The 27985-nt window shown below is 60.3% G+C and overlaps 1 protein-coding gene across 8 annotated transcripts; it reads left to right on the forward strand.

The window, feature by feature from the left end:
- PCBP3 (poly(rC) binding protein 3) lies at positions 1-27176 on the forward strand. 8 transcript variants are annotated; one of them, XM_082655502.1, is made up of 13 exons: positions 1-84; positions 2241-2264; positions 3407-3439; positions 3800-3916; positions 4746-4877; positions 5698-5826; positions 8827-8970; positions 11811-11852; positions 21213-21291; positions 21727-21786; positions 24586-24638; positions 25437-25606; positions 26650-27176. In XM_082655502.1, exons 1-13 carry the CDS (start codon positions 16-18, stop codon positions 26684-26686), a joined length of 1089 nt encoding a protein of 362 aa, XP_082511628.1. In that variant the 5' UTR covers positions 1-15; the 3' UTR covers positions 26687-27176. The 8 variants fall into 8 exon arrangements, with proteins under 8 accessions (XP_082511628.1, XP_082511629.1, XP_082511630.1 ...); XM_082655503.1 differs by having other exon boundaries at positions 21216-21291; XM_082655504.1 differs by having other exon boundaries at positions 8827-8901.
- Positions 27177-27985: the final 809 nt, after the last annotated feature.

Genomic DNA, 27985 nt, shown 5'->3' on the forward strand with positions numbered 1-27985 from the left:
CATTTTGGAAGAAAGATGGAGTCCAAGGTCTCAGAAGGTGGCCTGAACGTGACGCTGACCATCCGCCTGCTCATGCACGGAAAGGTACGGGGGCGGGACAGGGGAGGGGAGGCACGCCCACCTCACGCCCACCGGAGAGGGGAGGTACGGGGGCGGGAGAGGGGCGGGGAGGCACGCCCACCGCGGGGGTCTTGGTTTCATATGAGGCTTTTAAATTCTAAGCAACCTCCGACTCCAAATGACGTTTCTCCCAGAACCTTTCGCGACTGAGCTGCCCGCCTGCTGCCCCATCCCCTGTGCCCTAGTGTGTTTTCTACATGCGAGGGCATTCTCCTCCAGGACACTAACACTGATGCACACGTGCCGGCCAGGGGGCTAGGGCCCCACTCAAGTGCACCGGTCATCCCAGGGCTGCCCTTCAGACAGGCGCTCCCCACGCTTCCTTTGCCTTTTGCTTTGAAAGCAAAGTTCCCACCCAGTTCTTTTGTAGAAAGAATGTCCCTCACTTTGGCTTTTTCTGACGTTTCCTCACCATTGGCAGGAGTGTCACAGAAGCTTTCCTATCAGGTAGTCCAGATTTCAGGGTGTCACTTGGTGGGGGGCACCTGCTGGGCATCTCCCCAACTCCTCTTCCACAGTCATCAGGGCGTCTTTGCTGGCGGGTACTTAGGTGCTGCGTGAACGTCCTGTGTGCCACCCTTGCTTCAATCATGGCTTCCTGGACGCAGGGTTTGCTGTTTTGTTCACATCACCCCCCACGCTGTCCCCACGCTGTCCCCGCACTGTCATTATTAGTTTTGATGCTCACATGGTCCCTGACTTGGCGTGGTTGCCCCACCAAGCTGGCGTGTGTCGCCCCACCAAGCTGGCGTGTGTCCTCCTGGGGGGCCCCACCGTTCTGACTGCACATCCTCTCTGCATACCGCTGTTGCTCATCCTTACTTTCCTGCTGATCCTGGAATCAGCCGTTTCTGTAGAGAACCCAACTCTCTTGAGTGGAGGATGGTGGGATGGTGTTAGAGCCCAGAGGTGGGCACATGGGGTACTCACGGCTTTTGGGCTACTGTGGGCCCCAGACAGAGCTAGGGAATATGTGTTTGTGTGTGTGCGCGCACACGTGCGCTTGTGTGTGTGGGTGTGTGTAGAATCATACACACCTATGTCTGCGCACATTTGCATATTTATCTCTAAACTGGGCTCCCTGAGTTCACACCCCCTATTCCAGTCCAATAGCACAGGGTTCATCCTGGCTCCTCTGTCTGGTGTTTGTACCATGAGAAACCCAGGGGACGGTAGGGGCTGGCATAGTACCTGGGGCACTGCTCTCCCTAGATTTCCGGAAGCTGGTGCTCACACCTAGAGCCTCCCCTTCCGTGATGGAGGGATGCTGACCGCCTTTCCTGCTCCCAGGGTGGGTGGCATTTGGTCAAGGTTGTCCGGAGCTGGGTTGTACCGTGGAGGACAGTCTGAGGTCAGATGCACGGCCCCACCTCCAGCAGCTGCTGCCACAGCAAGTACCAAACCCTGCCCCTGGGAGGTGAGGCGCCCTGACTGCCAGAGGGGCCACCACCCCGTGCCCAGCTGCCCTTTGCTGCCACAGCCCCTGCCGCACACGCGCCCTCCTGGCCTCGCAGAACTGAGGCGTTTCCCCAGGACACTGTGATCGCTGAGGGCTTCACTGTAATAAGGAAGATGAGTCTGATTGTGGAAGCTGCTCTCTGCAGCTGGAAGCAGGCTGGCCACGCCTCCCTGAGGTGCCGTGGCCGAGCCTTGTGGGTCTGTCCCAGGCAGGGAGGTGCTGCGACGGGCAGTCCTGGGCGGGAGCGCGTCTGAGCCATTGCGGGCCCCAGGCTTTAGAACCATGGCGGTGTGCTCAGGAGTCTTTCAACGTTCTACCTTTCTTAAAAACAGTCAAATGGCAATAGCAGCGCTACATTTTTATGCGTCACAGAATCACTGAGGGAGACTTTCTCTCTCATCCATTTCTCGCAGGGTTTCCTTGAGGCCTTAAGTGCGCAGCTGATGCCTGTTGACATGTTTATCTGGAGCAGCTGGCCATTCTCTTTCTCTTTGTCTGTCTGTCGGTCAGAGGCAGGGCAGCCTGCCTGCCCGCTCCCTGCTGACCGTCCAGTCTCCCTTCCTCACTCATGACTCGGAAGCTGGACGGCCTCGGCGCCTGTCACAGGATTTATGCTCCTTCTGCTCTATGACATCATCTTTCTGTGATTCTTTTCCTACAGGAAGTTGGCAGCATCATCGGGAAGGTAATTATTTTTTTTATTTTTATTTTTTTGGCTGCCTCGGGTCTTCGTAGCTATGCATGGGCTGTCTCTAGTTGCGGTGAGCGGTGGCTTCTCTTGTTGCAGGGCACGGGCTCTAGGCTCGCAGGCTTCAGTAGTTGTGGCACGTGGGCTCAGTAGTTGTGGCTCGCGGGCTCTAGAGCACAGGCTCAGTAGTTGTGGTGCACGGGCTTAGTTGCTCCGTGGCATGTGGGATCTTCCCAGACCAGGGCTCGAACCCGTGTCCCCTGAATTGGCAGGCGGATTCTTAACCACTGCACCACCAGGGAAGTCCCAGGAAGGTAATTATTGTGTGAACTCTGCCTCTACCGGGGTATCTCAGAGGCACAGTGAGGTGTGGACCAGCCCTGTGCAGGGGGTGAGCCGCGCACGGTGCGTGCCAGGCGAGCAGTGGGGATCCCGCTGGAATCCTGCCCCGTCACCTTCAGGCTGCACCCCCATGAGGCTGGTCGCAGAGCTTCCCGTTCTCCAGCCCTGTGGGAGCTGGAGAGTCACCCCCCGAGACAGCCCCACTGTCTACCTGCCCTGGTGGCCAGTCATTCCTCCCGGGTTTGAGAGCTCAGGACCAATTCCCACGTGCATTCCTGGGAGCAGTCTCCCACCTCCGGCCTGAGTGGTGGTGAGTCCATTCTCAAAGAAACGTTCCCCTGGGGAAAGTGAGCGCTGGTTTGGAAGCTGGGTGTGTGTAGGAGAGAGGTGGGCCAGGACCCCGCACCCCCATTCGTTGTGACCGTCTCTGGCTTCGCTGGTCCCTCGTGGTCCCTGAATGGTGGGGGAGTCCCCAGAGCTCAGAGTCAGGCTTCTTTTCACAAGTTCTTCATGGGATCGCCCGAGGACCTGGTCCCCGCTTTGCCGGCGGTGAGGCTAGGGGACGGGTGCAAACCCGCCCCGTGGAGCAGGTGCCCAGGCCAAACGTGGAGCCGCATCGGGTCCCTGGGGCCAGGTCTGCCCAGCCCACAGCCTGTGCCCTGGGCGAGGTAGCGGGCCAACTGGGGAGTCATGCATGTTGGGCCTGAAGCCCACCTTTGAGGGCTGGGGCGCCCAGCCTCGCGTGCTTGTGGTGGAAGCCCGAGTGACCCCCTCCCTTGTCTGAACTTCTGTTCCAGAAAGGAGAGACCGTGAAGAAGATGCGTGAAGAGGTGAGCTGGCGCCCTGAGCCGCGTGCTGTTTCTGGGAGGGCAGGAGGGAGGAGGCCAGGGCCTCCTAGCAGCTCTGCGCCCAGCCCCACGCGGCCGGGACCCGCCGGGAGCCCCGCATGGCAGGGATGTGAGCGAGGGATGGCCATTCGGAGCCCCGAAGCACACACCAGCAGTTCAGGTGCCCTCCCAGTCACGACCGGGTCACAGCCAGCACAGTAGGACAGGACCGGCCATCGGTGCTGAGGCTCGGGCGCCACCAGCCTGCACGAGTCCCCGGTGGTCAGTAGGCCCTAGGATCCAGCCTACTGCCGGCCCCAAGGCTTTAATCCAGTTTCTGGGGTCTGCGTATCTCCCTCCCAGAGCGGGGCAAGGATCAACATCTCGGAAGGAAACTGCCCAGAAAGAATCGTGACCATCACGGGCCCGACAGACGCCATCTTCAAGGCCTTTGCCATGATCGCCTACAAGTTTGAGGAGGTAAGGGACGCCCCTGGGGAGCCCTATCCCGGAAGAGGGGACCTCTCAGCCCCTCTGCCTCCCCGGGGACTGCCCCCTCCAGTCCACCTGGTGACCGACCAGGGTCCCTCCTCCCCCAAGGCCCCCCTCCCTCACTGAGCGGTCCCTCGGGGCCTGCCCCCAGACCACAAGTCCTCAGGGAAGGCCTGGCACCAGCAGTGAGGCGGCCACGTCCAGGCCTCAGCCCTGTCCACAGCAGCTGACCCCCAGTGTGTTTAGCTTGGCTCGGATGTGGACGGACACAGGGAGAGCCAGGCCCGGGACACCTACGCACATTTGTGTGTCTGTGCGCCTTTGTGTGCGTCTGTCAGAGACCAACCTTAAGCTTGTTATGTGTTTCCGAGATTTCTGAAATTGCTGGAAGTTATCGGAGATGCATTTCGTGTCTTTACTGGAAGGGTGATCAAGCCGGGGAGTAGGTCCTTCTGTCAAATGGATCCCCCTCTGTCTAAGCCCCTCTCTGCCCGCCAGGCCTTAGGGACAGAGGGCGGACCCTGAGTCCAGGCACCCTGGGCGTCTGCGCCCCACCCTGTGGCAGCAGCGCGACTGCACAGACGTGCACGCCTGGGGGTCCCCTTGTGTTCTCCAGCCGCCCCCCACCTCGTCGCCTGAGGCTGGCCCGGCCTCGCAGCCCCTGTGAGCAGCCCAGGCCGGCCACCGTGTCCTCCTGCTGTTCACTGTCAGCTGTTTGCCATCGTGCTTCTGCCTCCCCCTCGTCCTCGTCTCCCCCACCCCTGACAGGGAGCCTGCTAGGCTCTTGCGGCCGACGCACGTGCCTCTCCCTCCCCAGGACATCATTAACTGCATGACCAACAGCCCGGCCACCAGCAAGCCCCCGGTGACGCTGAGGTTGGTGGTCCCCGCCAGCCAGTGCGGGTCCCTGATCGGCAAAGGCGGCTCCAAGATCAAGGAGATCAGGGAGGTAACGAGCCCTCCCCACCCGGGAGCCGAGCGTGGGCGGTCAGGATGTCCCTAGGGCAGAGCACTAGCCGGGTCCCTGCAGACCCTGCAGCACAGAGCTTGCGGCAGGGGAGGGACGAGCCACGAGGCAGAGCGGCCGTGGGAGCCCCCGCTGCGGGCGTCACGCAGAGGAGCCCAGGCCTGACTCCCGGGACGTGGCCGTGGCACCCCTCCACCCAGTCCTGGGCTCCAGGGCACGGGCTCTGCTCCCCAGGAGGCCCCTGCTCCCACTGCCAGGCCCCGTTTCCTGAGAGTCGCTGAGCCGTCCCAGCTGGGGTGGGGCTTGCCTGAGGGGCCCACCTTACCTTCACAAGTTCCTCTCCCAAGGAAAGCCTGAGGCCTTCCCTTCCCCAAAGGATGGCAGCCCCCAGGCTTGATTCCTTCCAGGAAAGATGGCCACTCGCTTTAGGCCCTGTGACTGGGATCCGTCTTCCTCTGTGACCTCAGACTCCACAGAGAGAGAGAATTCCACACATTTGAAAAAAACCCTGCCTCCTGAGATGCCGCTCCGCACCCAGTGTCGCCCGCCCTGCCCCAGGTCCGCGGTGCCCGCCCTGCCGCAGGTCCGCGGCGCCCTGGCAGCGGTGGGCTGAGCTGGATGGGGCTGCCCCGGGGGCTCCAGACGGAGCGTGCAGAGGGCGTGGGGGGGTGACCTGGGGCAGCGTCGGGGGGTGTCCCAAGGCGTGCTGTGCCCTGGACGCCCCCGGGGGCACCCAGGAAGTGCCGCTGCAGTGCACACTGCCCCGCTCGGTGGGGTCCCTTCCGACGCCTGGTCTCTCCAGTCCACAGGTGCCCAGGTCCAGGTGGCCGGGGACATGCTGCCCAACTCCACGGAGCGGGCAGTGACCATCTCGGGGACCCCCGACGCCATCATCCAGTGTGTCAAGCAGATCTGTGTGGTCATGCTGGAGGTACAGTCTGTCCACAAGTCCAGGGCTCCTCGCCAGCCTGCCCCTCACTCCGTGCCGGCCGGGGCTTCTGAGCGCCGGAGGCCTCGGGGCCCTGAGGCTTCATGTGGTCAGGGCCGCGTGAGGGCGGGCCTCAGGGATGGCCTGAGTGAGAGCTGTGCTGGGGTGCAGGCTCCTGCCACCTCGGGTGGGTCGGTCGTCTTCACTGGGGACCTGGGGGGCAAACGGAGAACGTGGGGAGCGTGAGCCCCTCCCCTCATTTCTGGAGTTGGATAAAGGGTTAGCAGTCCGTGGTGTGAGGGTCGTTCAGCAAAGGGTCAGTCCTTAAAAGTGGTGCAGGTGTGCCCTGGGGCCAGGTCCGGGCTGGAGATGCAGATGGAGTGAAGAGGCCCACGCCATGGACAGGACCCCACTGCGTGGGCCCAGCCTGCGGGCATCAGAGACGCCGCCGAGGTACAATGGGCAGGACTTAGGAAAAGCACACGAAAACGCCCCAACTTTGAAGACAGAAAGAAGTAAACATAAGGATTAACCAAAGGAGAAGCAAGGAAGGCACAGCTGAGCAGGAAAAGCCTCTCTTGAAAATCTGAGGGAAGAAAAACCCAAGATTGAAGTTTCAATCAATACCCAAACTGCTGCAAGATTAATTGAAGCTATCAATAATACTTGCTGGTCTTTCTTAAGCTAAAATGAAGTCATCGTGCCTCAAACGAAAGGTTTCAATACCTGTGCTGGTGGCCCGGCCCCCTGGGCCCTCCTCCCCCCGTGCCCGGAGCCCTTGCCGGAGGGTCTGCCTGAGGTGACAGCAGTCTCCTGCAGGAATTAGCCTCGGGGCGGGGGCAGCGGTGGGCTCTCCCTCTTTTGTACTTGACTTGGTGTTAAAGCACCATGTCCAACTCCTTAGAAAAAAATTTGTAGTGCTTTTATTTTCCTGAAGTATGATGCTGGGAAATCAAAAATATTTTTCTAGATATTTTGTTCTGAAGCTCTCCCCACACGCTGGTCACGGTTCTCTTCAGTCCCGGCGCTGGGACCGCGAGGGGCCGTGAGGGTGGGTAGCAAGAAGGGCCCGGCACCCCTAGTGTGGCAGATGCCCAAGCGGCCTGGTGGGCGGCGGTGCCCGGGCGAGGCGGGGTGACGTGAACCGCTCCAGGAGGGACGCCGCCTCTGGTGTCCCCGACGAGGTCAGAACAGGACATGTGGGCTCCTCAGGACCCCTCCCACGTGGCCTTGCTTGTGCCACGTTTGTGGTCAGACGTGACCCCACAGGAGAGCTTGACCCCGTTGGCTGTGGGGCGCTGGTGCCCCCAGGGCTGTGAAACGGTGAACGCTGAAGCACATGGGCAGGCGTGATCGGTCCTCGAGGGACGGGGACGAAGCCTCCTGCCGTTGGTGTCACGAAGCCCCCGGAGGCCGGAGCAGCCACTTACGGGGGAGGAAGCGTCACCGCAGCTAGGAGCCCCTGGTCCGATGTTAAATGAAGAGTGACTGGAGTTTCGGCCTCTGGGGTGGGGGGCTCCGCCCATGAAATCACTACCGAAGGAGGGAGGGGCTGCTCGAGGAGTGGCGGATCGGTGGAGAACGTGAGGGTCGGGCCCGCAGCCCTGGGTGGGGGGGCGTGTGCTCAGAAGGCCTCCCTCCACCAGAGGTCAGCTCGAAGGGAACCGGGCGTCATGGCCATCAGGGCCAGCGGAGGGCGGGCGCTGCCGTCGGCGGGGTCGGAGTGCACCATGGAGCAAGGTGACAGTTGAGGCTGAGAAGTGGGGAGCCCACCCCCCAGCTCAGGGATGGAGTGGGGTCAGCAGCAGAGTCCTCCTTTCGCAGCGGACCGAGTCCTCCTTTCGCAGCGGAAACGGTCACTCAGGGTAGTCACGCTTCCTGCCCAGTGACCCCTAATCGCCCTGAGACCACAGAGAACCCCGCTGCAGAGGCGCCTGGACACGACCTCAGACGAGCCGGAGACGGGAGGACAGGAGCCCAGCCTCACCCACACGCGGTCAGCACACGGGCCCTCGAAGCAGCCCCTCTTGCTCTCCACAAGGTCACACAGCAGGCCAAGGTCACACTGTGTTCAAGGTCACCCAGCACACATCCAAGGTCACACAGTGTGTTCAAGGGCACGCAGCATGGACAAGGTCGCATGATATGGCCTGGGCTGAGAGTTGAAGCTGCCAACCCCTCTGCTGTCCCCACCTCCCTGTGTGTGTCTTGGGTTGGGTCACTCTGAGGTCACACTGCCTGGTGGCTGGGCCTGGGTATGCAATGGCCGCAGGAAGTCCCAGCAAAGACAGGCCACCCCGGTCCCTAAGTTCTGTCTCTGGCTGGTGGTGCTGCTGACTCAGGACTCCCGACAACAGCCCAGGCCCAGCCCTGTGGACTTTGCTCCCAGGGAAGACGGTCACCCAGGCAAGGGGACAGGGGAGGGCCTGATGGCTTCTGACCAAGGGGTCTGGTTGACATCATCAGAATCTGGCCGACTTCTGGTGCTTGAGAATATCGTTCACCCCAAGATATGAATCATATACTTTTGGACACAGAATAATGAAAGGAAATTGTAGCGAATTGCATCACAGCTGTGGACTATTTCATTTGGACTCTAAGGTGCATTAAATGATGGCTCTTTTCTTAAAACAGTGAAGTTGGATGTTTCTCACTTTCCTGTGATTATGCCGACTGAACGTCAGCCCAGGCCACGCGAAGCCCCGGCACTGGCACCGAATCCCCGGGGGCTCTTTCCCGAGGACTGAAGGAGGGGGCCGCCCCTCTCAGAACGCGGCGCCTGTGCTGGCGCCTGGGGAGGGTCGCGGGCGCGGGCGGGGGCGCATCCACCCGCCTCACCCGCCACCCGCCACCTCCTGCTGCGGCTGTGTGTAGGGCGGTGGTCCCTGGCGGACCTGGGGGCTGGGGAGGGCGGGGGCGCAGGGGGGTCGGAAGGAGGCCTCACGACTGCCCGCTGCGAAGCTGCTCTGACGCTCTCTCTCCCTCTCCTGTCCCTTTTCCTAGTCCCCACCGAAAGGTGCCACCATTCCCTACCGCCCAAAGCCCGCCTCCACCCCTGTCATTTTTGCAGGTGGTCAGGTAAGAGCCGAGCCGCTCTCGGCCTCCACTGCCAACCTCAGCCTCTTACTGCAGCCCCCGCCGCTGCCCGTTAGTGCACTCAGGTTTTCTCCCTCCTCACGTGCACGTGTCCCCCGCGCACGCTGGACGCAGAGCTCTCCCGGCACGCAACCGGCCCTGGGGTGGATGCGGGCCACCGCGAGAGAGACCCACCGGGCAGCGTCCGCGGACAGAAAGGGCCGAGGCGGACGCCCTGTGGCGTCCGGGCCCAGGAGGACCCTGGTCCGGGCTCAGGCCTGCTCAGCCGGGCAGCACCGCCCGAGTCTAGCTTCCTGGTGTTTTTAGGAAGCTCGGAGGCAGCAAGGGCTGCGAGCGTTACCAGGGGTTTTATGACTCCTGGTTGAGGCAACTACGACTGTGAGAACTGGCCCCATCTCCCCTGAAATACACGTTCCCAACTTTCCACACACGAGCTCCCCCCAGGAGCACGTGAGGGAGAGACAAGGATGAAGGGGAGGCCAGCTGGGCATCCCGTTACAGGGACGACCCTCTCTCTCCACCCTGCCCCACGCTGGCCGCAGGCCCAGCAGGCCGGCCGTGGCCACTTCACACACCTGCTGTTTTGGTGGGAGCCCCTGAGCTTTCTCTCCTGCCAGGGAGGGCCTGGAAACCAGGGGTCATGGAGATTTCTGTCTGAGGCCAGTGATTGGCTTAGCGGGACCTGGAGGGGCCGACAGGGGGGCCGTGCCCTGTCTTCTGCCCTTGGGCACCGGGCTCAGAGGCGTCCGCCAGGAGCTCGCTTTGTCCCTTCACAGCAGGGTCACGGCAGCCGCGGTTGAGGGACTTTTCAAAGGCCAGGCCAGTGTGCCAGGAGAAGCTCTGCGTCCAGGTGGCAGTGCTGTGTGCCTTGTTCAAGGGAGAGTTAAGACAGAGACTTCCCAGATGACCCAGGACGGGAGGGCCGAGAAGGAAAAGAGGCAAATGCAAACTCTCCACGTTTTTCTCTGCTCTGTAAAAGAACCTTGTCCGGTTTCTCTCCCACTGAGCCCCGTGAGGTGAGGGCAGGGTCTGAGCTCCTGCGGCAGCGTTTGTGGCGAATCCCCGGGGGGAGGGGGCAGCGGCCCCCGTGGTTCAGGCCAGCCGCAGACGGCGCGCCGCATTCAGAGCTCCTTTCCTGCCGTGCATCCGTGATCAGCGGCAGGTGAGTTACCTGCGTGGCCTCAGCCCCAGCAAGCAAGCCCGCGATGATTCCACATGGAGAAGCGCTGGCTTTATTCAGAGGGGAGGCATGTTAACATGAGGCAGAGCCTGGCAGCCTCCCGGGCCCATCCCAGCCCCGCCCCGGCCGGCAAAGCAGGGCATCACCCATCCCCCAGTCAGGACGGCGAGGGCCCCGCCGCCATGGGCTTCACAGGGGCTCAGCACCTTAACCCAGCGCCTGCGCCCCAGGGACAGGTAGTGTGGCCAGCGACTGACTAGTGTTGGTCGTCGGTGGGGGACAGAGTCACAGGAGGGTCACCGCAGCGCTGCAGGTAGCGGGCAGAGGGGTCACTGTACCAGGCCCCGGGCCCTCCCTGCCCGCGTGCAGGATGCGCTGCACACCCAGGCTTCAGAGCCTCCCGCCTCCCCCTGTCCCTGGGAAGATGCCCGCACGCCCCTGCTGCCGAGAGGCACTTCTTGCCATCCCAGCAGTTTCGGTCCATAAAGATTTCATCCAGACGGAACCTGTGACCTGTCGTCTGTCTGTACCTCTGCCCTGAGACGATGGTAGGCGGTCCGTGCACTTCCAGTAGAACTAGAAACCATAACACCCGAGTGATGAAAAGATAAGTCAGAAACTGAAAGTGTCTGGGATAAAGAACGGCCAGTCGGGGAGCACATGGCGGCACTGTCCCAGGGCCTGTCACGCTCGGGGACACGTTGGCGCAGCGCCTGGTGGCGTCCCACGGCCCCGAGCACGCACAGCCTCCCCGATGCGTGCTGTTTCTGGTCAGGTTCCTTTCCTTCCCCACGAGGTGCCCGGGCCTCCCCCAGACGGGGGCTCTGCACCTGCCCCACCTGCAGGCCTAGCGTGGCTGGTGCCGCACGTTCCACGTCACCGAGTCCCAGTGGCAAGTCTTTGTCTTTACTCTCCCTCGACTCTGTGTGGTTTGTTTGTTTTTTGGCTGTGAGTTTCTGGAAGCATCTTGGCTGAGGGACTGTTGAGGCAGGCGGGGCGGGCGGTGGGAGAGGCTTCGGGGCCCACACACACGCTGCGGCTACTCCGAGTCACTGTCTTGAAGGCAAGTGACACGGTGAAGGCAAAACAAGCCCCCATTGGGAGCTGTGCCAAGAGCGTGCTGCCCCCGAGTCACAACGGCCGCCCGTCCTCCGAGGCTGGAGGGCGATCGGCCAACCTGTGGCTCATTTGGGTGCGTTTCTTACTTAATCTGGCCTTCCCAAAATTGGTTTTGAGTCAACTTTTAAAGTTTTCTCTTTTGTTGTTTGGGTTTCTTGGAGTAAATATGTCCTGAAAGTGTTTACTCTGATAGCCGCTTAAATTCTCAAAGGGTTAATAATCAGTGACTCATAGCGAGGGTCACCAGCTCGTTCTTAGATACTGCCAGCTGAGGGGCAAGGGAGTGAGAGTCGGAAGCCGGCTGCCTGGCCCTTCCCCTCCCCCCCCTCGCCCCACCATGTGTCTGGTTGTAGCTCCAGCCACCGAGGGACCCGGGGGGAGGCTCGATGCCAGGACCCTGCTCCCAATCTCTGCACCCCGGGCCCTGGGAGCGTCGCCTCTCCTACGTGAAGGGGGAAGGCCTTAACCAGAGGGCCCGGGGCCTGCTTGCAGGAAAGCCCTTCCCGAGGAGGGCCCTCGTCCCGCAGGGGAGGCCGCGGTGGGGGACACATGGCTGCCGCTTCTCGAGCTGACGGTGTCTCTCTCTCTCCAGGCCTACACGATCCAGGGACAGTACGCCATCCCCCACCCAGATGTGAGTTTTTACTCTGTCCCTTCACCTCTCTTCTCGTCTCCACTTCCCTCCTACCTGCATGCCGCTGTCCATCGCTACTAATATTAATATTACACCATAATATTAATACTGTTCTCAGTGTTCCTGACCTGTGTCCTATCCATATGGCCCTGAGTAACCTTTAGTCTCTTAGCACTGATTCTGCTCCTGTGGAGGACTTGGCCTGACGTCCAATTGTCTTGATTGTGGCTGCAGTCCCGGCTATTCCTGCACACGTGGGGCCTCGGGCGGGGGCCACGGGCCTGCTCTGTCCCCGGCGCCTGCCCTGGCGGGCGGGGACAGCTTGGGCCCCATGGGCACCTGAGCAGGCAGGTGATGTGTCATGAGCAGGGCTGCCAGGATACCTTGGATGGGCTTTGAACAACTGCTGAAGCTACATGCTCCCTTTCAGGCCCCAGTCGGAGCAGGGTCCGTGCATGCACGAGATCCAGGCTGTTGGGAGCCCGTGCGGCAGACGAGGCTCTGTTCTAGCGTTAGGACGCGCTCCACGCCCAGGGCCGCTCCGGACTGGGTTCCAGTCTGAGCGCAGTGTTGCTGCTGGAGGACTGGACGCCCCGAGCACACTGCAGGGGAGCCGCAGGCCACAGGGCTGTAGATAGGCTGGGCCGCGAGGCCTGCGCTGCTGGCCCGGGCAGCGGGGTGCAGGGAAGAGACGGAAGAGGTGGGTGGGTTTGTGTGCCACGGCCGCAGGCACGGCAAGCTGAGGTCCGACCCAAGAAGTGTCCTCTGTCCTGGGAAGGCAGGTCCACGTGCGCTGCTCTCGGAGAGCCAGTGGGGGGCGGGCTCTGTCCAGGCAGAGGGACCGCAGGTGACAGCGATGCCCGCCCATCTTGTGCAGACGCTCGCACTTTTGAACTGGCAGGTGAAGAGCCGGCCGCCTTAAGACGTAAAGTCAGGGCAGGGAGAGTTATGAGAGTTCACCGACACTGCGTACATGTGAGATTCAATTCACTATCATTGCAGGACATTTCTATTGAATAGAAAAGAAAAACCAACGGCTTTTCCTTTTTAAAAAAATCCTCATTACGCAACACACATGAATCAAAAGTCAGAGGAAGCTGGTGGAGACGGGGCTGGGGGCCGTCCTGAGCCACATGGGGGACGCCTGCCCTGCCCATCCCGCATGACAGTTGGCTGTGACCCAGGGCACGGCAGGTGCTGGAACCCGGGGAGGGAGCCCGTCACCCACGTGGAGTGAGCAAAGCATAGCACTGGTGGGGTCGGGACGGGCACCGTGGCGTGTGGGTTCCGTGGACCCCAGTAGAACGCCCGCGTGGCGTGACGGAGATCGGAGGAGAAGCCGGTTTCCAGGGCGGCACAGCCTTCGCTCCCCGTGGCTGGTGGCCTTGCGCCTTTGGAAAAGCATCTGTGCAAAAGCAGACTCGGGACTCGGCACACTTGGTTTGCTGGGCCACGAGGGGCGGTTCACCCAGAGCGGTGAGGTGAGGCTCCGCCCGCAGCCCATGGCAGACCTGCTTCCCTGCTGCCCGAGGCCTCTGCGCTGCAGGCCTGAATTCCTGGTCTGGATTCCCTAGGCCAGGGCACACGCACCGAGCGAGGCCGGGGGACTTTGACTGGTTTGGTTGGTTGGTTTTCAAATCAATTGGTTGTTTTGCTCTTTCCATGTGATTGTCTCAGTATCTCTGAAAAATGGGTAGTTTCAATTTTTTTTCGGATTTTAAACTAATTTATAGATAGCTATTACATGGTTGCCTCATTGAGTTTGACAGAGATTTGAAACACTTGGTTTTTTATGGTGAAAGGGCTTTTGTGAAGGACCCTGCATTCCCCAGGCCGCACGTGTGACGGAGCAACTGTTAGGACAGAAGAGCAGGACTTTGATAAATGCTTTCCTTGCAGGAATGCAAAGTTGAAGGCTTGGACCATCACTAAGAATCGTTCAAAACAAAATAAAGTGGTGACGAGTGACCACGGCCAGGAAGGCACTTTTATCTGAGCTTAATATTCAGTAGGAATTTTTTAAAAGCTTCATTTCTTAGAATGCAAATATAATAATTACAGGAAGTACTAATTTATTTTATAAGGTAACTGAATACACCATTTGAATATTTCAACCCCAGTGGCTGACACACACCCCACTGTCATCTCAGCCGCTAATTCCTTCCTAAGTCAGGCACAGACTTTGAGAAAATACGTTTCTTAGAGCTGAGCATTTCTTCATCTAGAGCTAAAATGTGCGCAGTTTTTCCTGCTTTCTGGTTTAACCCACGTAGGAATCAGGGCCCCACCCTCACCAGTCTCCCTCCAGGTTCTTGCCTGCCTCAGCCCTTGTTTTACCGGAATCCTTCTGGAAGCTCATAGCTCTTGGGCATTCGGAGAAGCCAAGGACTGTTGCATGACTGGGCCTGTCGCAGCTGCAGGCCTTGGTCACGGCTTGTGGCCAGAATGCTCCAGGACGGCCGCCCACGGGTCCTGCCCGAGGGGTCGGGTGTAGTTTCAGACACGAGGAAGGACCATGGTGGCCACAACTCAGGACGCAGGAGCAGATGCGAAGCCTGGACAGACACAGCATGGCCACCACCGCTCTCTCCCACCTCCGCTCTTTCTGTCCCTGTACTGATTACACCAGGAAGAAATTGGTTTCTTCTGGGAGAAATCAGTCAACGTCAGGCACGCCCTCACGTGTGAATCTTATTTCTACTCTTTAAAGTTTCCAAGTCACTCCCTTACTTAGCATCCCCTCATTAAAGGAGTGCTGGAAGCGAGCAGAATCGAGACCAGAAGCCAGCTGGGCCGGCGGCCTCCCTTGGAGCCTGGACATGGGCTTTCGAGGGGCCCTCGCCAGAGCTGGGGGCTAGGAGCAGCGGAGCTGTCGGTCCCCGCGACGCTGGGTCCCAGCAGAGGGTGTTGAGTATCTGGGGGTAGATGGGCGCCGTGTTAGCCGGGAAGCTCGTCACTTAGAGAGTTAGCAGTGGGGAAACTGGGAACGAGTGAGTCATAGTAAGTAGAAGAAACCAGTGGGAGCGCACAGCTAGATCCCGTGCAGACGGTGGTCCCTGGGACTCTGCTCACAGTGGACACAGCCGGGGATGGAGTGCTTTCCCCGCCCACCTCCTTGGTGTCCCCCTCCGGGAGCCCACAGGGAGGCGCCATTGAGGCTGCTCCTAGCATCTTCTGGTGAGAGCCCTGCACGGCCACCCCGCCGACGCCTGCACCTCTGGCTCTTTGTTCTTCCAAGATCCGACGATCTTCAATCCTCTCCTTTCGCAGCTCGGAGTGGCGGGGAGGCGCCCCGGCCTCACCTCCCGCAGAGCAGGAAACAGGGGCAGGTTAACTCTTGCCCCCGCCCCCTCCCCGGGGTTGCACACCCTCTCCTCGGAGCTGAGCTCTTCAGTGGCACGGCCCTCAGCCCGCCCCTCCCAGAATCAGAATCTGCATTTTCACAAGACCCTGGGTAACTTGTTTGCAGGGAAAGTCTGAGAAACACCGATAAGGAGGACTGAGAAGGGAGAACACAGATCCAGTTGAAGTCCCAGGGTTAGTGGATAGGATGGAGGGAGGGAAGCTTCTAAGAGATGAGCACAGAGAATTTCTCAGAATCAATAAACAAAAAAACCTCACATTCAGGAATCCCAAGAAATCCCCAACTCGATCAAACAAAATCCATTTTAGACGCCGTCCAAGTAAAGCCGCGTGACACCAAAGACCAGAAGTGAATCTTCCGAGAGGAGAGAGAGAAGGAGTATTATAAAGGAGCAATTGTGGTGGCAAAAGAAAAGAAAACAACTGTCAACCTAAAATGCAACCTCCAGAGGATCTCCCAAGTTACAGACGTTTTCAGACAAACAACTGTGACCTTCTAAGGGACACCGGTCAGTAGAAGGAGAATGATCCCAGAAGGAAGGCCATAAATGCAAGAAAGAATGGTGAGCAAAAAAAAATTACCATTTCTTTCCTTAACATAAGCACAAATCATAAAGAAAACATTGATATTTTTGACTACATTAAAATTTAAACATTTGGGTCAATGAAAACAAACTTTTTAAAATCAAATCAATGCTATCTAATTGCTGGGATTAACATAACAGAGCTAAATGGGCACCGACAGCATACATAAGATTAGGATGTGGCTGAGGGGATTAAAACATCCTGTAGGTCATTGTATCGTTCAGGAGGAAGGCAAAGATATTGAATTAAGACTAAATGGGGCTTCCCTGGTGGCGCAGTGGTTGAGAGTCCGCCTGCCGATGCAGGGGACACGGGTTCTTCCCCCGGTCCGGGAAGATCCCACATGCCACAGAGCAGCTGGGCCTGTGAGTCATGGCCGCTGAGTCTGCGCGTCCGGAGCCTGTGCTCCGCAGCGGGAGGGGCCACAACAGTGAGAGGCCCGCGTACCGCAAAAAAAAAGACTAAATGTACGTGTTAAAATTTCAAAGTGGTGACTATCAGAAACACGTTCACTTTCATAACTTCCAAAAAGGTACGGAGGGGAAAGCGGGTGGCAGGAAAAGATTAATCAGCACAAAAGGAAGGGAATGAAAACAAGAAAAGAAACCCTTGAAGATCAGGACAATTAAAATAAGATGACAGAAATCATCTACGTCTGTGGGTAACTGTAATCAGAGCGGGAGAAACTTTCCAGTTAAAAACAAAGGCTGTCAGGGTTTTTTAAGAAAAGCTAAACAAAAAGACAAGGAAACAGAAACAAAAAAATATATCAGTTTTTTTTTCAAGAGACACACCTAAAGAATAAGGACCTAGAAAAATCTATTCTAGGAAAATACTAACCCAACGAAACAATACACCATTATTATTATTAGTGGGGGAAAAAAAAACTTTACAGGAAATTACTTAGTCATTACTTATTGATAAATGCTTCACTAGAAGATAAAACATTTAAGTTTGCACCTAAAACATAGCTTCAAACATATATAAAGGAAAAAATTAACAAACCATTAAGAGAATTTAACAGATGTTGCAGTGGAACCTTAACAGACCTCTTTCAATGAAGGCCAAGTAGACAAGTACAGAGATTCTGACAGTGCAACGTGAGCCTGAGTTAACCGACGTGCACCGAACACTCCCCCAGCACAGCCACTGAATTCATGAGAACGTTTGCACAGCTTGATCACACCCTAGACCGTAAAGAAGACTCAGCATCTTTCAAAAATCGGAATCAGATAGATGACTCTCTCCCCATAGAGCAATTAAATTGAAATCAATAATTAAAAGGTGAATTTAAAAAAAAAAAAATCTTGTCGTTATTGAAAGTTAAAGAAGACCAGAAGACCTCAGTGAATGGAGAGACACACGATCCTCCTGGAAACGACCCCAAAGATCTTTCCAGGTTGAGGTACAGATGCAGTACAATCGCACACAAAATCCCCGCAGGCTGTTTGGAATTTTACGTGAAAGAGGAAAAGCCAAGAATCACCAAGCTAGTCACGCAGACGACATCTGATAGGATAGTCTTTACAACGTAAACAAAAACCCACTCCTTGTGTACCAAGAACTTCAACACGAGAGAGAAAAATTTAGCACTTTTAGAAGAAAACAGTATCTTTCAGTTCACAGATCAGGGAAGGATTTCCTAAAGCAGAAGCACAAACCATAAAGAAAATAGTGATGAATTCAACTACATTAAAATCTTTAAATTCTGTTTCTCTCAAGGCTCCATAAGGAGAGTGGGGAAAGATCTTTTCAGCACATATAACTGGAATAGGATTAGTATCTGAAATACATACGTTTACGTGAATCAGCGAAAAACAACCCAAGAGAAAAATGGGCGAAAGACACAGGCATTTCACAGAAGGGGAAACGGGACTCGCAGACTAAACCACGAGGCGGCCCGTCCCTAGATGCGAGCGCTGGCGCGTGGCATGTCCGTCTGCTGATGACTCGTGGAGCCGTGCGCTTATGAATCCTGACTTGTCGAGTGTTTGTCTATGTTTTATGTTCTGACACAGAGTTCGGTGGAAAAGGCAGTTATGGAGAAATGTCTGTGACTGACGCCTGCCCGCTGGCTCCGCCCTCCACCCTCCCCTCCTATCTTCCCTCGCAGTGGTTTGTAGGCACTGGCCAGATTAGAAAGTCTGATTCTCGTTTTGTTTTGTTTTACGGCAGAAATATCTCGAGAAGTGGGAAGTCCCCTTAGCACTTAGTGCTGCACCCTCCTTTACAAATGTAGAAATGGAGGCAAAGTTAAGGCCAGAGCCTTAACAGACAGAGAGATGCCAGCTGACACCCATCCGCCCACCCGCTCGAGGGACGGGTGCTCCTCCAGGCACCACCGTCCGGTCAGTCCTTCTCGAGATGTCACTTTATATTCGTGGGTGCCTGAGGGGGGATCTATTTGCTGGTGTGGCCACTGTTTCATACAGAGCAGCAAATCCACTGCAGTGGGACAGGTCAGGGCCTGAATCCCTGCACTTCTGCGTGCCAGACTCTGCAGGTGCAGCGGAGCCCACCACGCGGGTTATCTGGCCGTGCCTATAACATGCGTGGCCGGCAGGCTCACCCATTTAACTGAGAGCAGGTGATGGAGAGACCAGAGGAGCGCCCGCGGGTGCAGGGGCTGTGGGTGGCCAGGTGGGGACGCCCCGCGGGTTTGAGATGTTCATTCACCCCCAACTCACGTGGGCAGCACTTCAGCCTGCCCATCCCTCACGTGGCACCGGGCCTCGCAGACAGGGGCACGAGGCCCACGGAGACCAGATGTGCCCATCTCTCCAAAGCTGATCAGTGTTGGAGGCGACTCCGACCAGTTCGCCCGCCCCCAGAGCCCCGCTCTCCCCTGCCATCTCGACCAACGCACAGCAGTGCACTCTTGGAGACTCGGGGACACATAGGAGAGGGCCCTGCCCTCATGGGGACCATGCCAGCCCGGCCGTCGGACACATAAGCATGTGACGGGGGTAACATCGCAGACCAGGAGCAGAGAGCAGCCTGGCCAAGGCCCCTTAAGCCCTTCAGGTGCCGCAGGGCCGCCCCTCGGGCTCCCCGCTGACCCCCGGCCCCGGGTGAAGGGCTGGAACCCCCAGGACGCCAGTCCCGCGCCAGGCGGCTCTTCTGGCACCAGTGTGGTGTCTGCACGAAATCCCAGTGACGATCAGAGCAGGTGGCCTGCCTGCCCTGGGCTGGGCTCTGGACAGCCAACTGGATGTTTGTTGTCTCCAGAGACGGGGTTTCCTCCTCCATCCTAGGAACTTGTGTTACCTCCTTGTGAGGAGACCTTAGACCCGGTTCCAGCGCTCCGTGTAGGTGGGCTCAGGGCGCAGACGCCGCCCGGTGTCCCCGTGATTGGGGGTGACGATGTGCTCAGGGGAGGCGGGGTTGCAGGACCCAGTCGGTGCCCCCCACACACACCCTCATGCGCCAACGCCCATGGGTCCTTGCCACATTTCTTATGGGCCCCTGGAAAGAGGAGCCGTTGCTAGGGTGCCCGAGCCGCGCAGCGGGGTCTCCCACCCTTCAGTGCCTTCCCTGCGGGGTCACCTCACCCGTGGCATGGCAGGTACGGGTCCCGTCACACCTCTTGTCCCCAAGACTTGGGTTGGTGTCCCCATAGCGGTGCTACCCGGGTGTGCTCTTCTCAGGGGGCTTCTGTGCATGTCTGCTCAGGCCACGCTTAGCTCAGTGGTGTCAGTCACAGGGCAGACCTGCCGGGCAGCAGGTGTGCTGTCGGCCCCCGACGCCCCCTCACTGGGGACTCTCAGAGCTGAATCTGACCTCAGGTCACCACGTCCCCGCCCCAGAGCTGCCAGGCATGACACCTGAACCTGGGATGAGGCCGGTTCTCTCCGAGCAGGCCCACCCCCAGAGTGGGGAGAGGCCTGGGGTGGGGGAGGGCTGCTTTTACGGAGGGCTTACCGTTTCCGGGGAGGGAGGGAGGGAAGAGGCAGCCCCACACTGGCAGATGCCACAGGAGCGGCCAGGAGACACCAAAGTTTGGCTGCAGACACAACCCACCCACATCCCAGCAGCAGCACAGCGGAGGTTCTACCGGGAGAATGTGCCCGGAGGCCACAGGCTGGGCACGGCTCGGCCCCTGGGCCCCGACCTGTGGAGGCAGGAGGAGGCCGGACTGGCCGGCCAGCGCGCCACGAGCCCTGTCCCCACGGCCGCACCTGCCGGACACGTGACGGGGTGGCAGGCTCTCGGCAGGAGCCCCCGTGGGGCAGCCGTGATCCCCCACGTACTGGGAAGGGGTGTTCGGCATCTGTTAGGAGAGCGCGCCTGGCCCCTGGGAGGCCAGCAGCATACCCACTCCTCTGTCGCCCGAGGGCTCGCCCGTGAAGGCCATGGACGTGGAGATCCCAGCGCTCGTACCTGCCCCCACCCCCGACACGTTCTGCAGAATGGGACCCACGTGGTGACTGGTCAGACCCTCGTCTCACCTGGGGGCGCCCTCCATGCTCCCTGGGTGCCCACACCTGCCAGCCGCAGGGGCTCTGTGGAGGCCCCATGCCGGCCTCCGGGCTCTGGAAGCATTCGGGCCGGGCTTCCTTTGTGAAGGTTGGGAGTTGAGTGCACGTCCTGGAACGTCCTGGCCCTCTCTCCGCTCTGCTGGAGATGTGGGCCGGGCCAGTGGGTGAGCCAGGGCTGAGGACACGCCCGGAAGTCTCCAAGGCCGGGGGTCCCAGCATTCAGACAGCCCCTATCTTCTGTTATTTGTAGTGTTTACTTAAGAAGTGAAGCTCAGATAAAATAACTAAAGAAACTGCATTTCAAAGCCCCCACCAATGTCTAGTGGCTGGGGGATGGAGGCCAAGGGGCAGGTGACAAGGGATGGGGCACGGGGGGTGGGGGGAAGGGGCATAGGCGTGGGACCCCCCACAGGAGCCCTGCACCCTCTTGGCGGCCCTTGCAGCTCCCTCGGTGGAGCCTTCCAGCACTGCTTCCTGTAATCCTGGAGGCCGCAGGGGGCGGGCGGTGGGCCCCACAGGTGGCCCCTCCAAGTCGCCCCATGGGTAGAGTGAGGGCCTGCGGGGGAGGATGCCGGCCGTGGGGTGGGCCAGGCCCAGGGCCGACCCACCGATGTGAGCGGGTCCCGCGAGTGACAGCGTGACGTTGAGGCACTTGGGGCCCAGCGGGTCCTGCTCCGTGGCTCTAGACCCTCCCCGTGGAGCCCGGGGGCCCGCCTGGCAGGGGGCCGAGGGAGGGAAGGACTCGGTGTGCCTGCCAACCGACACGGCCCTTTGGTTATCCCAGGCCAAGTCCTTGCGTGCTGCTGCGTCTGCCATGTGTCGCATGGCCCCCTTTCTATCTATCTGTGCAGACTTCCGTTACGCGTTTTTAATTTGGTGTGACTTGTACTCGATGACAATAACCTTCTTAGCTCTCGTGTCCCTCCTACCCCAGCAGTTGACCAAGCTCCACCAGCTGGCCATGCAGCAAACCCCCTTTCCTCCCCTCGGACAGACCAACCCCGCTTTCCCCGGTACGTACCCAGCCGCCCTTTCTGACCTCCTCTCTTCTCACCTGGGGCCTTTCTCTTTCCGAGCGGTCTGTGTTCAGGGCAGTGAACGGAACAAGTACAGCTCTGGAGTGAGGGCCAGGGACGCGGCGCTCTGCACGCTGCCGCGGGTGGGCGGGGGTATCTCTGTGCGTCTCCATGACGGGTCAGTCACCCTACAGCTGGCCTTCCCGAAGGAGACACCCCCCCCTCGAGGGTCCACCCTGCTCTCTGCTGCCCACCAGCCGTCGGGGAGGCCCTCCTGCAGGAGGTGGTGCACCCGCAGGGCGGCTCGCCTGGGATGGCGTCCCCGTAGCTCAGAGTGGCGCACCAGTCAGACTTTGAGCTTCCCTAGTTGAAGTGACCTTGCTTCTCTCCTTGAGGGCAAAACATTAAATCTGTTTCTTCTTTGCTCTCCAGGAGAAAAGCTGCCTTTACACTCCTCCGAAGAAGCTCAAAATCTGATGGGCCAGTCGTCAGGTAAAAGAAAACCACGCTAAAGGGAGAGCAAGCAGGCCAGGAGGGGACCTGGCGGGAGGAGGGGGCGAGGGGGCTGCTGGCCAAGCGCCTCGGGGAAGGGACGCCGGCACCACCCAGGGCCGGGGCCCAAGTGGCTGGCCCCAGGTCTGCACACGCGGCTCCCAGCTTCCGCCCCGTTCCTGCTGGGAGCGTGGTGGGTCGGCTCTGACTGGGCTCAGGGCACAGCTGCCCTGTCATCCAGAGGCCCCACCTGTGTGTCATTTATTCTCCCAGTGGCACAGCGTGTGGGGGTCTGGAGTGAAGGGCTGACCACACTGTGTGCCTTCCAGAAGTGTGTTTCATGGGAGATGAGATCACTGTGGCCTGGATTTGCACTAAAACACCCCCCGGACAGGGCAGGGCGTGGATCCGCAGGTCCTGTCACCCAGGCTTGGAGCAGTGGGCGCGGCCCGCTCACAGGCCATTGGGGAGCAAAGCCCCTGGAGGCATGTGGCCCGGACCTGCCAGGTTCCCTGGGAGGGAGGCGGCCCCCACGCTCCCATCCCCACCCACACGGGCCTCGTGAAAGCCTGGATCAGAGCAGAAGAGCGAGTGCCGGCTAAAGGGGAAATGCGGGAGAGGCCTGTGTGCAGCGGTCGTAGCTGTCACCCCCACTGGTGTGTTCCGGGCCTCAGGGTGCCTCCGCCCCTCACCCATCCCTCAGGACCACGTGGGCCCAGCTGAGACCACGGGGCTCAGGAGGCGTCTCTCCAGCTGGGACCCCAGCTCTGATGCTTCATGCGCTCACTGTGGGCTTCTCGGCGCAGCCTTTAAGTTAATGCAGAATTGAATGAGTGAAAACTAGAGAAGAGCATTTATAGAATGTTTCTGATTTTGGAACTGGATACCAACCTTTACAAAGTTATGTGTCTGGTGATAACACATGTTTGGGTGTCTGTACAGTTTATAACGTGACTGCAGATAATTGCCCAGCCATCGTCTCCAGGAGACGACCTGGGGACTCCAAGCACCGGGCTTACCTGGGACACACAGCCCCCACCCCACCCCGACACGGCCCTCCCAGCACAGCCTCGGGGACGTGGGACCCGTGTTCACATGCCCCCGTGACGACCTCCCTCTCCAAGGCCCCGTGGGACCCAGAGCGCTCACACACCACACCTGCACGCGCACGCGCACGCTCCCGCCACGGCCGCGGGTCAGGGAGGCCGGGCGGTGGTCGCGTCCTCACCCTGAAGGCCACGCCACGCCGCTTCCCAGGCAGCTGGCCTTTGTGTGGGGGAAGCAGCATTCGTGACTCATGGGAAGCTCACCAGTGGGCGTGACTTTGGCCCCTTTTAAAAGAAGCCCCCTGATCAAACATCATAAGCTATAGGTGAACACGTGTGACCCCCCCCAGCTGTGTCACCCAAACCAGGAGGCACCGCACGGGACTTGGGACCAAGGAGATCTCTTAAGTGACATTTTAAATGTCACTAAGGATTGAATGTTTATAGATAGTTGAACAACTAAGTAACTGTATTGAAAATACCTTTATGAAAAGAGATAAAGAACAGAAACTCCAGGTTTAGCTGTGAAACAGAAAAATGATGGATGGTCTGGGGTGAGTTAGTTTGTTCAGCATAGCTGAGCCCCGTGCTCCGCGGGCCCCAGAACAGGCCCGGTCTCACCGGGTCCCTGTGTCCTCGACACCGATGGCCACGGCACATCCGGTTCCGGGGACACACGTGCCATGGAGGAGGATGCCTGTGGGGCCGGGGGCCGGGCAGTCGCCTTTGTTGGGACCCCTCGGGGCCTTGTGGGGATTAGCCTGAGGGGCAGGGGCCAGCGAGGGAGGAGCGTGGGGTGGGAAGAGGGCTCTGGTCCCGGAATATTCCGAAGGTGCGTGAGCCGGGTCTGCTATATGTGCCACGGGGAAGGTGGGTGGAGCTGGGGGCTCCGGGTCTGGGCTGAGCTGCGGGGCCCACGACACTGGGACACACGGGTCTGGGGCAGGAATAGCGGGGTCACGGCTGTGGGCTTTGAGTTTGAGACGCCTCCTGACGGGATGGAAGCGCCTCGTACACAGGAGTGTGTCTGCCCCAGTGTTCACCCGCGAGGGCAGACGCTGCGTCCCCTCTGGGCCCCTCACATCCCACCTGCGTTTTGTGATCACTGTTTCCAAAGTGAGTGTGGATCTTGTCCTTGAACCCTGAGAGGCTGGCTCTGACTTGGTGGGTGCTGAGCTGACATTTGTAAAGACAGAAGCTGGGCGTGTGATGAGCTGGGCCTGGGTCTCAGGCCAGGACGCCCTGTGGAAAGGCACGGCCTCCGCTGCCCGGCTCTCGGGCCTCCTTGCCCCCACCGGAAGCGCTGCCCGGGGGCGGGGTCCGCAGAGCGTGGGAGGGAACAGGGGCAGCGGAGGAGGCCTGCTGTCGGGTCTGGGGGCGGGAGGGTAGGCACCCAGGACTGGCGTGACCAGTGCGGCCCGTTCTCGGGGCGCCAGGCGGAGCCACCAGGGTGTCTGTGAAGGGCGTCTCGAGAGACTACACAACACAGCAGACAAGTGACATCATGTCGTGCCCAGAACGAAAAAGTGAACCTGCATCCTGCTGGGTTCCTCTTCCTTGTCTGAGAGACGCTGGGGTCAGGAGGGTGGTGGCAGCCTGGGACCGAGCGCTCACAGGCCGCGGCCCCCGGCTGTGCAGACCCTCCCCTGGGCAGCCCCCGGCCCTGCCTGCCTATCGGCCCAGCGGGGCCGAGCGCCGGGTGCAGCGCGAGCAGCCTTCTGCCCGCCTAACCGTCTCCCCTCACTGTGCCCAGGTCTGGACGCCAGCCCCCCCGCCAGCACTCACGAGCTCACCATTCCCAATGATGTGAGTATGCCGGGCCCCGCCCATCCTGAGCCCGTATGTGCCCCTCCCCTCCCCTGCCCTGGTTAAGCAGCTTAATGCCCACGGGGGTGGGTGATATCACCCCCAAGATACCAGCCAAGGAAGCAGCTGGTGGTGCTTCAGGGGTGACTCGGAATTCAGATGCCGGAGCTGCCTGGGGACCCCGGCTGCCCCCATTTGAAGGCCCTGCCTGGTTCAGGGTCAGCCCTGAGAGTAGGTGGCCCAGAAGTGCTCCATGGGCCCTCGGAGGGCCTCACACACTCGCCTCACACACTCAGTTATCTCCCAGCCACCCTCTGGATCCCTGGTTTATCCTAACAATGTTGACTCCGATCCCCAAACCAAGACAACAGGGTGGGTGTGGGGCACGTGTCCTAGAGGGGTAGCTGCCTGAGGGCGGCATGGTGATGGCTGGGGACACGGCCTCTCCAGCTCCCGTGTCCACTCAAACATACATCCCTCCAGCCCGGGGGCGTGGCCTAGAGGGGCCAACATGGCCTCGGGCCCACGGAGGACGCTGGGCCGGGTGATGCGGCCGCATGGCCGCTGTGTCTTGATTTGGCGGGACTTCTTGCGGTCGAGGCCACGCAGAGGCCGGGCACCCGCGGCTCCCATCCTCCAGCTGGAGGGGCGTGGGCGTGCCTCTTCCCTCTGGAGCGTGTGACGTGCTGGGGGTGGGCGGGCCAAGGCAGTGCTTCCGGGAGCTTCCCCAGCGGCTCGGCAACGCACACGGGCTGCGGTGGATTCTCCTCTAAGAAGCTCCTCCGTCCTTTCTTCCAGCTAATAGGCTGCATAATTGGACGCCAGGGGACCAAAATCAATGAAATTCGACAGATGTCTGGAGCGCAGATCAAAATCGCCAATGCCACGGAGGGGTCGTCAGAGCGCCAGATCACCATCACGGGGACCCCGGCCAACATCAGCCTTGCCCAGTACCTCATCAACGCCAGGTGAGGCCGGCCAGCCTGCACGGGCCTGCACGGGGCTGCCTCCCGGGGCTTCTCTCTCCCGGCTGGGCGGGGGCGGGGCGGGGGGAGCGTGACGGGGAGAGTCTCCAGATGGACGCGGGCCCACACGCTCCTCTGCACTCTCACACCTGACCTTTCACCTCCGGTGGTGCCCGCACGGCCCCAGACAAGTCGCCAGGCGTTGGCGCCTTAGGCGGCGAACTGTGGGGAGCCCAGCGTCCGCACGGACTCGGGGCGTCTGAAGCCAAGCCTCTGGGCCTCACTCTTCACAGCCACGGGGAGCTGTGAGGGCCAGCCTGCGCCCTGCCTGTCCCTGTGCAGTGGGAGGGTCTGGGCCCTGTGACGGCACTGCCAGCCTCGTAGCTGTGCTGCCAGCTCTGCACACCCGGGAGGTCCCTGGGGTTTGGAGCTGCAGGGGGGCTGCTTCACTGGCCTTTCCTGGGACCTCCGGCCTTCTGCCCACGGGGACTCTGTAGTTTCAGGGAACAGGTCACGGGGTTTCTCTGCTCTCACACATCTGTGGTTTTAAAGACCCCCCGACCCAGACACGTGGTGGGCGGCTGCCAGGGAACCGTGCAAGGGTCTGAGGTCACACGCTGGGGCACAGGGAGGTCCTGTGGCCGGAGAGCCAGGGCGGAGCTCCTGGGCATAGCGGACACCTCCCTCGGCCTCCCTGCTGAGGGCGACCACACCCAGGAAGCCTCCAGAGCCGCGGCACAAGGGCCCTGCGTCCCTCTCCCTGGCAGGGTCACTCCCACGCCCCTCCCGGCAGTGGCTGTAGAAACAGTTGTGGCAGCCTGGGCCTGTCCTGGTGGCTGTCGTCACGCCCCATGTGGTGACAGGTACATGGGCCCCTGTGGCGGGGAAGGAAGGCCCCGTGGCTCTGGTCCCCGGTCCTCAGCTAGTGGCCACTGCGCTGTGAACCAGGACCGTCCGTGGCAATGAAGAGGGAGGCGCACGCCTCTAAGGGCTCCTCCGTCTGTGAGGACATGGTGACCTGTGCCCTGTGCCCTTGTCTCTTCCAGGCTGACGTCCGAGGTCACCGGGATGGGCGCGCTCTAACCCCGCCGACGTCCCCACCACTCGCCTGTGCAGGCCGCCCACCCCCTCGCAGATATAGAGGTTTCTTTACTACAGAAGGTGTCTGTGCCCTAGAGATGCACCCACAGCGCTCCATCTGTGTCTGTGAGCCCCCGGCTCCGCCCCGACGCTGCTCTAACTTCACTTACGCCCGTCTCCTCACGCGTTGGCATGCCGTGTTCATTATTTTAAATGCTTTGGGGCCACTCCCATCTGTGACGTTGTAGAAACGTTGTTCCTTAGTGTCCGTGTAACTGTTGTTTTAAGACTTGGTTTGACATTTGGACAGCGCTTCCAGCAGCCGTCCCCTCCAAGCCCCAGGAGCTGTGGCCGCAGGGAGCTGCCCCTCCCCGGTCCCTCGACCTCGGCTCCCGTGGCCACACGGGTCAGCGCCGGGCAGGGTGCACGTCTCCCTTTGTCCGAGGGCAGGAGAAAGGAAGGCTCGGGGTCCTGACCCGGGGTGCGGGGCGAAGCGGGGATGCTGGGCCCCGGGCGTCTTCGGGGCTGAGAGTGGGGACCGGCCGGAGGCGTCTCCGCACCGCGTCCCGGCTCAATAAACGTGTGCGCTGCCCCTCGGTTCTGGCCCCTCTCTGTGCCCCCCGCGCTCAGACGCCCCCCCCCCCACGCTCGTGCGGCCGCCTGCCGCCCAAGGAGCAGGTCCTTCTCACCGAAATCGCCCTCCCACCCTCTCCCACCTTTAAACAAGTCATTGTCTGACTTCCACGAGTCTTCTGGTTTTACTTTTGCAAAACTGCGTGGGGGGCAAACCCCAGCCCAGTGTCAGGAAGTAAGCCTGCTGCCCCGCCGCGCCCCGGGCACGGTGGCCCCTGCGCTTCCCAGCGGGAGCCCGCACGCACCCTCCTCCCGGCTCAGCTCGCCTGTGCTCACCTGAGGAGCCCGCTGCGCCCCTCTCGGCGCTGAGGCCCTGGAGGGCCCAGGCCCGGGGCAGACAGCTCTGCCTGCTCGCGTCAGAGGTGGGCTCACGGCCCCGAGCAGGTGGGCGGCCGGGAGGTGAGGCAGGGCCAGCCCCGCGGGGGCACTGCCCTCCCTGCATCGCTGGGAGTCCGCGTGGCCTGAGGGGCCTGCCCTGGTGCCCGCCCCTTGGCAGGAGCCCCTCCTTGTCTGCCCCACTCCCCGGACTCCGGCCAGGCCTCCGGTGCTCGGGCCGCCCATGCACACTCCTCCGCCCTCCCGGGAGTCCCCTGGTCGAGGTTGGGTGCGCAGCATAGCGGCGCCCGCCACACCACAAGCCCAGGGCTCGGGGCTGCGGTTCACTCACGC

Source organism: Grampus griseus, assembly GCF_964374135.1.
Source record: "Grampus griseus genome assembly, chromosome: 5".
NCBI lineage: Eukaryota > Metazoa > Chordata > Mammalia > Artiodactyla > Delphinidae > Grampus > Grampus griseus.